Source organism: Canis lupus, chromosome 1, assembly GCF_011100685.1.
Source record: "Canis lupus familiaris isolate Mischka breed German Shepherd chromosome 1, alternate assembly UU_Cfam_GSD_1.0, whole genome shotgun sequence".
Taxonomy (NCBI): Eukaryota; Metazoa; Chordata; class Mammalia; order Carnivora; family Canidae; genus Canis; species Canis lupus.
In genome coordinates this window covers 15,282,621-15,297,730 of record NC_049222.1, presented here as the reverse complement: position 1 = coordinate 15,297,730, position 15,110 = coordinate 15,282,621, and the positions used below count along the sequence as shown (strand labels likewise).

The 15,110-nt window shown below is 37.4% G+C and overlaps 1 protein-coding gene and 1 long non-coding RNA gene across 4 annotated transcripts in view; one reads left to right on the top strand and one right to left on the bottom strand.

Moving 5' to 3' along the window:
- The window catches only part of CDH20 (cadherin 20), a 51,566-nt gene that overhangs the window by 14,777 nt on the left and 21,679 nt on the right, over nucleotides 1-15,110 (top strand). The window contains 2 exon segments of the mRNA NM_001286988.1: nucleotides 2,083-2,270; nucleotides 11,543-11,796. Of these exon segments, the coding sequence (NP_001273917.1) occupies nucleotides 2,083-2,270; nucleotides 11,543-11,796 (442 nt within the window).
- LOC111094796 overlaps nucleotides 1-15,110 on the bottom strand; it is a 54,508-nt gene that overhangs the window by 18,865 nt on the left and 20,533 nt on the right. The window contains exons 4-5 of one of the 3 annotated variants that reach the window (XR_005353426.1): nucleotides 4,355-4,497; nucleotides 2,071-2,308 (exon numbers count right to left, since the gene is read on the bottom strand). This is a non-coding gene — a long non-coding RNA (uncharacterized LOC111094796). Of the gene's footprint in view, nucleotides 1-1,268; nucleotides 2,309-4,354; nucleotides 4,498-15,110 lie in introns of those variants that run through there. The other 2 variants (XR_005353425.1, XR_005353427.1) reach the window with 2 other exon arrangements.

The following is a 15,110-nucleotide window of genomic DNA, read 5'->3' as shown; positions in this document are numbered from 1 at the left end:
AAGATCCTTGAACTACCTCATTTGGCTTTTTAAATTTGACACTGACAGTATCTTAGATGAAGACAGAAAGGGCAAAAGAAGCAAGTTATTATATAGCTCATAAGTATATGGATTTAGACAAACTGCCTTAAAGTCCTATCACCCCCAACATGACAACTTTACAACAGCATAACACAACACAATGATACCCAGGGTTTTTGTCTTGCCCCCACAAACCAACATCTTAACATTCAATCCAAAGCAAACACTTTGAGTTGCCACTTTTTCAAAATAATGGACAATCTGACATAGCACAAAAGCATGGACTATGCTGCACAGAAGACAAAATCTAAATGATAAAAATAATCTGCCCGAAAGCATTCTTTGCATATTATCTCTGTTTCCTCTAAAGTTGTTAACTATTTTGGACTTTTAAAAAATCGTCTTTAGGGATGCCTGAGTGGCTCAGCAGTTGAGTGTCTGCCTTTGGCTCAGGGCGTGATCCTGGAGTCCCGGATCGGGCTTCCTGCAGGGAGCCTGCTTCTCCCTCTGCCTGTGTCTCTGACTCTCTCTGTGTCTCTCATGAATAAATACATAAAATCTTTAAAAAATAAAAATAAAAAATTGTCTTCACCTCACCATTAAATGTTTTCCCATCTGTTTGCTAAAACAAAGTTTCAATGACCTATTTCATAAACTTATCTTGGATAAACTCTCTGCCTTATTATCTTCTGACTGCTCATTTCAAAAATTCAATTTTCCTTCCTTTCTATAAATATTACCATAACTGATTATGGGATGTTGGCAAAATGACACTCCTATTATTTTTTTTATTGAACAAGTTCAGTTACCTTTAAACCAAATATAATGGAATATCAAGATCTCAGGCTATTTCTTTCTAATATAATGCATCATGTGTAGAAATTTTATGTAAATGCTTATTTAAACACAGAACAAATAGCTTTCCTGGTTTTTCCCAAAAGTTCTGCAATAGCAAAGTCTAATCCATTAACTTCGGTAGAGAATGGAAGGATATCATGAAATCCAAGTGCCTGCCAGCTTTAATACAGACATTAGCAATTTCCTGACTCATACTGGCAAAGAACAGGCATTATTTCTTCTCCTGTGCAAGGGAGGTGCTGTGAGCTGGTTGGGTGCTGTCAACCTCCCCAAATCTTTGTGTAACTCAAGCCCTCACACCCCAGGCTCCCCTATAGCTTGAAATACGTATTAGAATAAAAGAGACCATGAACATATTGAAAATGTGATTGTGTGATTTTCTTCGTTATTTAGTCAGTCACATTTTGATTGACAAAATGAAGAAGAATGTCAAAAAGCTGAGCCCCAGAGAAGGTTAGCGAAGACATAACTCTGTGGAGACAAAAAGGAACTAAATTTAATTGTGAATCTGAAAAGGAGAACATTACCAACTCTGAGATTCTTACATTTGTGAGAACATTTGGGTATTCTGTTCTGAAAAAAGATAACAAGAAACAACAGAGGTTTCCAGTAAGCAGAGCCAAGGGTAAGGACACACCACTGATGGACAACACATGGAGCTGGTGGGAGCTTGCTCTCTGCAGCTGTCCCTCCTTCATAGATCACTGATCACTGTTAAATTTGGGCAGGTGGCCACTGGGGTAGAAACTCCACACACTGGCCTGGCCACGAAGGAAAATGTCGGTATCTCAAGTTTGAACAGAATAAATGTGTACTTTGCAATCACAATGCTTTTTTCTTCCTCAGAAAGAATTAACATTTGAGGCAACAGTCCATTAGGAGGGACTGAAAGATTGGAAAGCGAGGTAACTCCTTCCACACTGAGGGTAGATTCATGGAAATAAGAAATATTTTTGTTTTTATCTTGTTCTAGTCTTAGGATTAGGTCAAACTATCTTGGCCCATCCTTATCAAATAACCAGTATAGGATAAGACTTCATACTGTTTGCTCAGCCTTTTGGGGTCTCAGTTTCTCTGTAAAACTCAAGTTTTAATTCTTGAACAAGAAAGATGTCTTGACCGGCATGCCTGATATGATTTGATATTGTGGTATTTTTTATAGTAACAGATTACAAGAATGCCTGTTCTGACCTTTCTTCATAGAACATTATCAGATGAGTGTGCTGGAATCGGCGCCAGTTAGCTCCACCGTGGGTAGAGTGTTTGCCAAGGACTTGGATGAAGGAATCAACGCAGAGATGAAATATACCATTGTGGATGGAGATGGTGCAGATGCCTTTGACATTAACACAGATCCCAATTTCCAAGTTGGCATCATAACTGTGAAGAAGGTAATCCAACTCCTCTTTCCAAATCATGTTAATGGAGGCTGTGAATATATATGAGATGTTAGGAAGGGCTGTTGTGCTATTAATACATACAGCTTCAAATCCTCTGATAAACATTCTTTCCATTTCTTAAAAGAAAAAAACAACTCTTATTCCTTTTGCTTACATGTAACTTTGGCTGTGTCATCATTTTACAGAGAGGGTACCAGATCACGATAAAAATATAAATATGTCCTTTCTCCTAGCTCACTATTTAACCACTTAAAAAACTATAGTAGCTTAATTCACTAATGATGTTAATGACTTGATCAATATTTGCAGTTGAATAACACTCATTTTTACCATAATATGCCATAAATAACAATAAAACAAGCTATAATATTATTTATGAATCAATAAATAACATGCAGAGATTTTTTTAATTGCCACTGGAAGATCCATAGATGCTAATTAGACTTGGAAAAGCTTTATCAAACATAACTGCTGAGTGGTAGTATCACTTGAAACTCCTTTGCTTCATAAATCACCAAGTTTTCTGAATATAAGCTAACAATATTTTCTGTGGCACAAAGCACATATGGATATATTAGGGTGGAAGATAAAACCTTGAAACACTGAAGTTTTAACATCCTAGTAAATACATGTGAAGAAATTAAAAAATTCCTTGATTTAATCTTCTTTCTCCTCTATTTTAAATACATCTAAAAACCCAAGATATTTTAAATTATTCATTCAACAAATATTTGTTGAGCATCTACCTATGTGCCAGGTATTATATTCTAGGCATTTAATGTTAAAGAGTAAATAAAATAACCAAAAACATCTGCTTTCATGGAGCTTACATTCTAGTAAGGGGAGGAAGACAATCAAAATAGCAAGTAAACTGGAAGCCTGGGTGGCTCAGTGGTTGAGTGTCTGCCTTCACCTCAGGGCATGATCCCAGAGTCCCGGGATCAAGTCCCACATTGGGCTCCTTGCATGCAGCCTGCTTCTCCTGTCTCTGCCTCTTTCTATATCTCTCATAAGTAAATAAAATCTTAAAAAAAAAAAAAAAAAACAGCAAGTAAATCAACAAAGTAATATACTAGAAAGCGTTACATGCTAGGATGAGGAGGAGTAAAACAGAACAAAAGTGATATTAGAAAAGTCAACATGACTTTGAATTTAAACTGGGTGCTTGGGGTTGGCTTTACAGAGAAGTGACATTCATACAAAAATGTAGTGGATAGAGTCACAGCACAGAGCTGGGCAGGCTGACAATGCACAACCCTGGGAGGTACCCTACAAGTGACTTTCAGGGAGAACTGTACATGCAGCCCAGAAGATAGGGGAATGTGCATGGAGATATTGAGGGAAAGTGTTCCAGGCAAAGGGACAACCAGTGCCAAGGCCCAAAGACAGGGCTCTGCCAAGTGTGTTTCAAAAGCAACATGGAGGCTGAGAAGGTTGAGTGGAGGGGAAGACCAGCAGGAGATGAAAGAAGAAAAGTAACAAGTTCAGGCTGCTGTAAGTACTTCTTCCTCTGAGTGAAGTGGAGAACTGGAAGGCTTTAAAACATAAATAATAGGGAGCACGTGGGTGGTTCCATCTGTTAAGCGTCCAACTCTTGACTTTGGCTCAGGTCATGATCTCAGGGTCATGAGATGGAGTCCACATTGGGCTCCATGGTCAGCAGGGAGTCTGCTTCCCTACCTTTCCCTATACCCCTCCCAATCCCTGCTCATGCTCTCACTCTCTCTCTCTCCATAAAATAAATAAATGTTTTTTAAAAAATTAAAAAAATAAAACATACATGACATAACTGGACTTTCATTATAAAATAATTACTGTGTTGGCTGTGTTGAGAAAGGAATTCCCGTTAAGAGGGGAGCAAGGATGGGAACATGCAGACCAGCCGGGAGACTACTGCAATAATCTAGGTAGATGATAGAGGCTTGGTCTAGGGTAGTAGGAATGGAGATAGTGAGAAGTGATCAGAATCTAGATACATTTTGAAAGTAGAATCAATAGGATTTCCTAACAGATTGGATAAGGATGTGAAAGAAAGAGAGAAGTCAACTGAGCAACAAGAACAGAGCTGCCTGTACCTGAGATGGGAGAGTCTGCAGGTAGAGAAGGTGGCAGGTGGTGGCAAATCCTGGATTAAGTTCTGGACATGTTACCCAAGTGGAGATGTGTCACGCTGCTGGCTATAGGAGTATGGAGTTTGGAGAAGAGTTCTGGAAGAAAGCTGGAAATACAAAATTTGGGAGTCGTAAGCATATAAATGATATGCAGCCTTTAAGATGCAGTTGTATCTATTTTTTTTAAAGATTTGTTTATTTATTTATGCAGAGAGAGAGAGAGAGAGAGAGAGAGAGAGAGAGGCAGAGAGAGAAGCAGGCTCCATGCAGGAAGCCCGACGTGGGACTCGATCCCAGGTCTCCAGGATCACACCCCAGGCTGCAGGCAGCGCTAAACCACTGCGCCACCAGGGCTGCCCTGCAGTTGTATCTTAAAACAAATACAAGAAAATACATGAAAATTCCAAGGGCCTGGGCGTAGATAGAGAAGATAGTGAAATGAGCCCTGCAGCACCCCAACATGAAGAGGTCAGAGAGAAGAGCAAGGATAAGAAAGGAGACTAAGAAGGGGAGAGCAGGGAAACAGGAGGAAAATCCAGGGAGTATGGTGTTCTGGAAGGCATGAAAAACCATCTCCAGGAGAAGGGAAGACAAATGCTGCTGAAGCTCATGTAAGAACCCTGAAAACTGACACAGACTTTAGGAACATGAAGATCACCAACGATCTTGACGAAAGCAACGGTCATAACTTAGAATGGGGCACAAGTTAATGTGCAATGATCTTGATGAAAGCAACGGTCATAACTTAGAATGGGGCACAAGTTAATGTGCTTAATAACTACTATATGCTGTTCCACAGAGCTTAATTAACACTGCTTTTGAAGGGAAGAGTTCACATACATTTGTCCTATATTCACTTAAGCAATATACAAATGCAGCAAAAGAACAGATATATTCAGCATTTCACCAACAAGAAATCTTCATAACCAGCACACAATGACCTCAAAGCAGTGTAAAATGCTGATATTAACTTCACAATCATCAAGTACATCTGAATATAATTTAAATATTACAGTTTCTTATTTTATTCTCATTCCTTGAGAGTTAATAACATGTTAGAAATATAAAAGATAAAAAAAAGAAATATAAAAGATGATTAGAAATAATAATACCAATTTGGTATATAGGATTGAGAACATTCCCCTATGCATGATATGCCCCAAGTAAGCAGTTAATAATACATTGCGTATCATGACTGATAACTGTGAATAAGGTAAATATTTGCTCAAAGCTTAGGATAATTATTGTTTAACATAAAAATTTTCTTTAAAACAATTAAGCAATCAGAAAAAGAGCTTTTGGGATTCTCAATATATTTTCAATTTTATCTTGTATCTTAAAATAACATAATTCTAAATAATACTAATTTATGTCAAATTATTAGAATATAGCTTAGACCTTATTACAAGCCATTTATTTTTAAAAACATTAACTATTACAATTTTGTATTTGAAAGGAACCTCAAAGTGTTGTTTCTCCAGCTCCCTTATGTGAAGAAAGATTAAGCTCCTAAGATACACTGCTGTCTTTCATTGTTATTACTAAAACTATATCCATGTTTAATCAAAACAGACATCAGTTTTGCCAAGGTCATTTGGATTTCTCTTCTGAATTTAGGAAGTGACAGAAAATGGAATTAAAAAAGAGGTCAATACGTTGGGAGATAGACAAGTCAAATATAATAAATACTTTAGAGGCTATTGACTGCTCAGTCTATACTTTTGGAACAACATTCACTCAGATGCCTGATCCACACCCATCTTCTACTTTGTCATTAATAATGTCATATAAAATTGAAACAGAAGTTCGGCTTTTGATTTATTTCCCTAAGCCCTATTATTCATCTAAAAAGCACATACTTTTTCAAAAAGAAAAATTAAGTTGAATTGATAGAATTGGGTCTTCATAAACCACACTGATTACTACCCAGTACCTTGGGTCTTTTTGGCTTTTAAGTAATCAATCAATTGATTTTCAGTCTCTTAACTTAAATGCTTGAAAGATAACTTGAAACACATATTTTTCAAATTGCTCTTTATTCTAGATGAGCATGCTGTTACACCATACTCCAATCTTCAGCATGTCTTTCATCTCCCAGGATACAACAAGCAATTGTTTTGAGTCCATTTCCCTCTTAGGTAGTCCACAAAGAGCAAATCTAAGATGCCTGTGAAATGTAAATCACATCACTATTTTATATACTACTTTTAAAAAGAAGAAGAAAAAATCTTGCAATTTAAATGATACAATGCCTTCTTCTTCCTTAGTTTATAGTTTTTGAAAAAGCTCTTGTTGACACAGACATATGTGCTTCACTAATAGCAGATTTACTTCCTGCTGTTGTTTCCATGCCATTCTACCCACACAACAATTTTTGTTTCAATGTCAAATCATAGTACAATCTTTCTGAAGACATTTTAAAAGGCAATGAAGTTCAACACATGTAGTATCCACAATGTGCAGAACTCAACTGAAATGCATGCATCCTATTTCCTGGTGGGCCTAAAGCAATTTTAAGATGCCATCAATTAATTGGAGAAGCAACGGATTTCCAAAATTCCAAAATATGAAAAGATGCACACCTTAAAATCACTGAATATTGTAACATAAAATCTGTATATATTATCACCCAACAAGTACTATTAATACCTGCACTGAAAAACTTTTTTACACTACTCAATATAACATTTTTTTGCTGCCTTTTGGGTTTTAGATCCTTGGTAGGCACTGGGGAATAAAAATCTAATTCATAGCCTTTACCCTTAAGTTTGGTGAAAGGGACCAACAATGAAACATCTGTAAAACGGAATAAAAAGAACCATAATGTAAGTATGACAAAGTGCTATGGGAACAGAGGAAGGAATAATTAATTCTGCTTAAAGAAGCTGTGTTACTATTTTGTGCCACAGTTTTTTGTGACTCAATTTTCAAGAATATATTCGTTATATGTTATAATGTGCTCTAATTTTGGGAAATTTCTGGAATTTGGAACTTAGGTTTTGAGATTACTATTCTTGGCTTTACTATTATGACTATGGAAACAATTTCTTGATGTTAAAAGTAAGTACAAAAAAACATTTCACGAGAAAAAAGTTAAACTCGAATTTCAATTTGAACAACTTAACACTTAGAGTATTTAGGACAATGTATTCTTTCAATTTTAAATAATAAAATTATGTAAGTGAGGGAGACAATAATCTTAAGTAATCATCACTAGGTAACTTATTTTTTAAAAACGTTTAATAATTAAAAACTCACTTTATCTCTTCAACAAATAGTGTTGAAAAACTGGATATCCATATGCAAAAAAACCCATTTCACACCTCACAAAAACACATTCAAAATGGATTACATACTTACCTAAATGTAATAAACTAAAACTATACAATTCCTAGAAGGAAACATGGAAGAAAATCTTTGTGATCCTTATAAAGCAAAGATTTCTTAGATACAACACCAAAATCCCAGTAAGAAAGTGATAAATAATGCACATGGGTGACCCAGTCAGTTGGGCATCTGCCTTTGGCTCAGGTCATGATCCTAGTGTCCTGGGATTGAGCCCTGCATTGGGCTTCCTGCTCAGCAGGAAGTCTGCTTCTCCCTCTGCCCTTCCCTCCCTGCTCATGAACTCTCACTCTCTCTCCCTCAAATGAATAAATCTTTTTTTTAAAAAGTGATAAATAAGGGCAGCCCTGGTGGCTTAGCAGTTTAGCACCGCCTTCAGCCCAGAGCGTGATCCTGGAGTCCCGGGATCAAGTCCCATGTCAGGCTCCCTACATGGAGTCTGCTTCTCCCTCTGCCTCTCTCTCTCTTTCTCTCTCTCTGTCTCTAATAAATAAATAAAATCTTAAAAAAAAAAAAAGAAGGAATGTTCTTTCCTTCCTAAAAAAAAAAAAGTGATAAGGTTTCATCAAAATTAAGAGTTTCTCTTCAAAAGCACTACTAAGTCATTACAGATTGGTTAAAAAATATTTGTAAACATATGTCTGATAAAGGATTTGAATACAGAATACATGAACTCTTAAAGAAGATACATAAATGCAAATCAAACTCCAATGAGATACCACTTCATACCCACGAGGATGGCTAAAATCAGAAAAACTGATGAAATCAAATAATGACAAGGATATTGAGCAACTAGAACTTTCATACATTGCTGGTGGGAATGCAACATGGTAGAGCCACTTTAAAAATTGGTTTGGAAATTTCTTATAAAGTTAAAAATATACTTAATCATACAATCCTGCAATCCCATTCCTAGATTTTTGCCCAAATTAAATAAAAACCTACGTTCACACAAAAATCTGTATACAGATGTTCATGGCAGCTTTATTCATAACCATAAGAAACTGGAAACAACTCAAATGTACCTCTAGTAGAGAACAGATAAATAAATTGTGGTACACCCATAAAATAAACAGAACTTGGCAATAAAAAGGAATGAACTATTCATTCACAAAACAATATGGATGAATTTCAAATGCATCATGCCAGGTGAAAGAAACCAGATACGAAAAATATACTGAATGGTTCCATTTACATGCCTTTTTTTTTTAAGATTTTATTTATTTATTCATGACGACACAGAAAGAGAGAGAGGCAGAGACACAGGCAGAGGGAGAAGTAGGCTCCATGCAGGGAGCCCAACGTGGGACTCAATCCTAGGTCTCCAGGATCACATCTCAGGCCTAAGGCAGTGCTAAACTGCTGGGCCACCGGGGCTGCCCCCTAATGACATTCTTTTTTTAATGTTTTTTGTTTTGTTTTGCTTTTTGTTTTGTTTTGTTTTTTGTTTTGTTTTTATGATAGTCGCACAGAGAGAGAGAGAGAGAGAGAGAGAGAGAGAGAGAGGAAGAGACACAGGCAGAGGGAGAAGCAGGCTCCATGCACCAGGAGCCTGACGTGGGACTCGATCCCGGGTCTCCAGGACCGCGCCCTGGGCCAAAGGCAGGCGCTAAACTGCTGCGCCACCCAGGGATCCCCCTAATGACATTCTTATACTAGGGACAGAGCATAGGTCAGTGATTGGCTACCCCTTACCACAAAGGGGCACAAGGCAAAGGGTAATGGCAGTGATAGAAATGTTCTATATCTCATCATGATGGAAACACGACTATGTAATCTGTCAAAACCTGCAAAATATATACTAAAAAAGATGAATTTTAATGTATGTAAATTATACCTTAATTTTAAAAAGAAAACAAATACAAAATTACACCAAAGTAGAAAAATGACTTAAAATTAAGGGGAAACCAAACTTTATCTAGCTCAAGCCTAACATAAACAACAGTGCCCACTTTGGATTACCCATATTTAAGAAAGAATTTAAAGAGAACATAATATAATTTACCAGGAAACAATGAATGTCTAGATTTAGAGAGTAAGTATAAATCAGTGAAACTATTACTTCGAGCATATCATAATCTGGGTGGCAGATTTCCCTATTAATAAGATCTTGCTTTTTTTTTTTTTCAATTAATTTTTAATTTATTTTTTGTAAGTAATCTCTACACCCTATGTGGGGCTCAAACTCACAATCCTGAGATTAAGAGTCACATGCTCTACAGACTAAACCAGCTAGGCGCCCCTAAAACCTTGCCTTTTGACTAAAAACTAGGGAGACACGGAAGTCGGTAAAATGGCTGCTTAGTTCCAATGGGAATGGCTGACTCCACGAAACAAGGAATATAATGCAGGGTGTACCTAATGCAAACAAATAACCAAACAGCAACAGCACAAAAAACTCTGTTAGAATTTGAAAATGAAGTAAAAGCAAGCAACTTCTACTTGTTTCTCAAAAGCAAAGCGGTTAATTAAATGGACACATGCCTCTAACATAAAATTTGCTGACATTCAGCATATTTTATGAAAAAAATCGCCAGTGAATATTTAGTTAGAAAACTTTAAGTTGCTGCCAAGTGGACGTGTGACTTTTAAGCTTTAATAACTGCTTCACTAACCACTGTAATTATCTTAAAGGACTAACTTTCTATGATCCTTCTGTTGATGCTTTGAGGTAATTATTGCTCAAAACACTTAGAAATTTTGTCAGTTTAAAAAAAATAATAAATGGATTGTCTTAAGAGATACCATTGAAGTTCACTTTCTACCCTAAAATGTATTTACTTTGACATAAAACACTCTTAAGGTAGGAATAGAATTTTTAAAAGGGGGGGCGGGGACAACCAAAAAATTTGTATGTGTAACATCGAATTTTATAGACAAAATTAAAGGTTTGTGGATGACCTCTGAGTGAGGAATTTAAAAATCTAGAGCATTTCTACTCTGACACTATGTAGCCACGTCTGCTTAACCCAACATTCTCAGCCTTCTGTCTCAATCTCTTCACTGAAAATGAGGCACTGGATTAGGTCTTTAAGAGGTTTTTAAAGGAGAGTGTCTCTGGTAAACTTAATACACAAACACTAATCTAGCACATTATTCTGAGAACCCTTCTAAGGTGCTTGTGGTAGTTTCTTGAAAAAAATCACTATTGCCTTTGTACCAAAGAATTATTTTTAAAGAAGATGGAAAAGACTAGGCCTCAGTTGTATAGGTATTCTGAAACTGAACTCAAGCTCTTAGTACTCATGACATCTTTTCAGGTAAACAAGCAGTTTAATGATACGGGGATTAAGCTGACTAAAGAACAGGTAGGTAAAGCAGAGCTTGCCCAGAGTAATGGGATTTCCTGACCAGTACACTGGCTGCCTTCATCCTCTCTCAAGTATCCAGCCACATTCCTTACCTTCTTTACTCCATTTGTTGAAAATGACCTTAAGACCAAGAACTATTGGGGCACCTGGGTGGCTCAGTGGTTGAGCGTCTGCCTTTGGTCCTCAGGTCATGATCAGGTCCTGGGATTGAGCCCCGATTCGGGCTACCCATGGGGAGCCTGCTTTTCCTTCTGCCTATGACTCTGCCTCTCTCTCTTTGTGTCTCTCATGAATAAATACATAAAATCTTAAAAAAAAAAAAAAAAAAAGACCAACTATGGAACAAAGGAAAAGTTCCTTGTTTTTCCCTTTGCCTCTTTCCCACCATTTTAGTGAAGTTGGGAGTCTACCTTCCAGCCATCAATATTGGTGACCCTTTAGAACCTTGATATATATGCTCATGGCTAATCAATTTTCCTGTCACAATAATTTTCAGCCCCTGAGCTTTGAAAGCAAGAAAAGTTACACCTTAAAAGTGGAAGGAGCCAATCCTCACCTAGAGATGCGTTTCCTGAACCTAGGACCATTTCAGGACACAACAACAGTGCACATCAGCGTGGAAGATGTGGATGAGCCCCCCATCTTTGAACCAGGCTTTTATTTTGTGGAGGTTCCGGAGGATGTAGCGATTGGAACAACCATACAGATCATTTCTGCCAAGGACCCAGATGTGACCAACAACTCAATCAGGTTTTTCCATAGATTTCACCTTTCTTATGCCTCAGAATCTTCCCTCCCCTGGTATCTAATTTTCTAGCACTTTTTCCCTTTGCTTCTTCCATCTCTGAAGACTCTCCTTTTTAGTTCTTCTTGTTTAAATATTATGGCTTTTTCATGTTATTTAGAAGTAATGTATCATGTCTGCAACTTACTGCCAATTGGTTCAGCAAAAAACACATGCATACTCACATACACACACACACACACACACACACACACACCACACACATGCACACACACACCCCTACCTTACGTTTAATCATAGCCCTATTGATATTCTAGGATGGATTCTTTGTTGGGACAGGCTGCCCTGTGCATCGTACAATGTTTAACAGCATCTCTGGCCTCAACCCACTAAATGCCAGTAGCACTCCCTGAGTTGTAACAACTTAAAATGTCCCCACATATTGCCAAATATCCCAGGAGGGGGAAGGGATGGGAGGATCAAAACATCCCCAATTCGATAAAGCACATACAGACACATAGCACAAAAAAGTTAAAAACTGTCAAATCCTGGGGCGCCTGGGTGGCTCAGTCAGTTAAGCGTCCAACTCTTGGTCTCAGCTCAGGATTGTGAGTTCAAGCCCCACAATGGGCTCCACACTTGGGCATGAAGTCTACTTAAAACAAAACAGAACCACCTTCAAATCTTATTAATGAATACAAAAGTGATCACTGCACATTTTTTCAATTCCTATGAACCTTTGATTTCTCTACTATATATATATATATATTTCCATATACTACAAAAGAACATAGAAACTATTCCTGCTGTCAATGGCTTCAGTGCCTTGTAGAATGGCTAGATAGAGCTTTCTATTTCAAGCCTACATAATAATCTCTCCAAATGGTGTTTTGTAGTTAAAGATTCCAATCAAGATGCTTCCCCAACAAGGCAGGGAGGAGAGCTGCTCTTACAGCCATGGCTATTTCCTTCTATCAACTCTGGAGCCAAAGTGCAAACCGCTGATAGGTTGACACCTCAACCTTCCAGAGCAACTGCCAAACCTCTGAAGCTTGACACAAAAGATCAGGATTCCAAGGCTGTTTGGGGGCCATCTGTCATATTAATTGTTGAAAGCCAAATGGCAAAAATGGATCTGGGGCTTTAGTACAGATAACACATTTTAAATGCACCCCAATTTATCAAATGCCTTTTCTATTGGATACTTCCCTTACCTAGCGCTACTTTGTATTTAATGAATACATGCTTCTTCAGTTTAACAAGGATGCTTCTCTCCTGAGAATAACTTTACTGGGGAAAATCTGCTTCATCTAACCAACTAGTAAACATTTTACATTTGCAGGCATTAAAATGGCTAAAATGATTTTGTTTGAATTCTGATATTTGATTTTTAGAAGTCAACTAATCTTTCTAGTATGAATTACATCAACTTTATAGAAATGATATTTCAACCTTAAGCTTTTAAAATGTATAATAGGAGGGAAGAAGTTAGTAAAACCATATTATCCCCAAAACAACCGTAACATAAATGAAACAGATTCTATAAATTCATATTTTCAGAAGCCAAGAAAAATATATTTATATCTTCTGATCAATTAGTTCATCTGTTCATGTTGGAAAAGATACTGTGGGGAAAATTTTATGGAGGGAGAGAAACAAAACAGGCATAAGCTCGAAAAACTTAGAGTCCATTTCTAAAACAGTCAATCAAGTATCCAGTATATACTTCTACATCTTCTTTCCCGATTCTGAATCTGGATTACCACATGGTAAGCACTGGGAATACAGTTGTTAGGAGTTACACTGCTAAGTGACAAGCAAAAGAGACTGAATGCAGTCAGAAAACACATACACACATACACACACCCCTAGTGTGTATGTGCAGTATACAAGACTGAAGTCATCAACTCATGACAGACATACAAATAAAAGCAAGACACCAACAAGCCTACATCCACTCCTGCCATGGAGCAAAATGAGGCACACAAAATTAAAGAATCCTGTCTGGCTAACAGAAAATACTGCTTCAGATGACTGGCCTTTGAAAATCATCAGTTGGCCTGCATCAGGGAGGCACACAATCGAGAAGTTTTCTATTCCAATATATCCCAGTCAGGAGGAATCCACAAGTGAATAGGCCAGAGGTAGAGAGCAGGGTCTCCTGGGCTTACTCTGGGGCAGAACTCTAAGGCCTGAGAGAGAAACTGGCCAGAACAGGGTGACAGTCACAGGCCTGGAGAGAACAAGATAATCATTCAGACAGAGGGGGAAAGAATCCCTCCTATCAGAACTGGGGATAATTCTCCTTCTGCCTTTTGGTTGCAAAGGAGAATTCATATTGCCAAGATAGAGGGGTCCTGACTCTGTACTGTCTGACAGGAATAAAGAATGGTCCCTAGACTCAGATATATATTAGGAGTCCTGGATTCTCAGAGGGAAAAGCACATAAAAGGCAAATCTCTGGCTATCATTTAATAAATCCATTTGGAAATTACTGTCCTGTTATCTTTCCCCAAATTGCTCATTTTATCCTCATTTTTCCTATAAAAGTTATTTTCTTTTAAAATAATTTGCAAGTTATATGCTGCTTGGCTATCTAATTCATCTTCTGCATTTTTATTAGAAATAAATGAGATTTATATTCCTAAAAAGAAAACACATATTAAACTGCCCTAAAATCAATATATCACCTTAGGTTAAAATGTTATGGATAGGCCATTTAACTTTTTAAAAAAATTATTAGGACCTTCATAATCTCCTTTGTAGAAACTTTATGGCATGCTCAGGCATATAAACTGGTCATGATTTACTAGTAAATCCCAAAACCAAATCTCCAGATTTAGTTACATATTACCTGAAAAATACCATGTTTAGTATCTCCTAAACAATTTAGGATCTCCTAAATTTTTAATAAATGCCCAAGGCACTTCTGGCAAGCAGGAAATGGAATCATTTGGCACCTGAAATAGGCTTCTGCTGGTATGGAAACAGCCTGCCCTCCCAGAGTATGTGTGTGTGGATTTAGAAAGCCTGCCGATGACGCCCCACCTTCAAATTGCTCACAAATTCAGAGTATGTCCTCAGCCAAGCAAGTAAGCAGGGAGCCCAACAAACACTAGCTTTTGTTCACTGAAGGCAGTTCTGTATGTGAATATTATACCTATTCTGCCCATAATTGGTGGGAGTATTATGGTTAGAGAAAGGAAAACCACCTACATAATTCACTAGTATGTCCCAATTTCCTCATTTTCCATCTGCATCTACACCTTTAATTTGTTCTCCTGCCTCCTGAAAATGGCCCAGCGTCCCACTCAGAGTA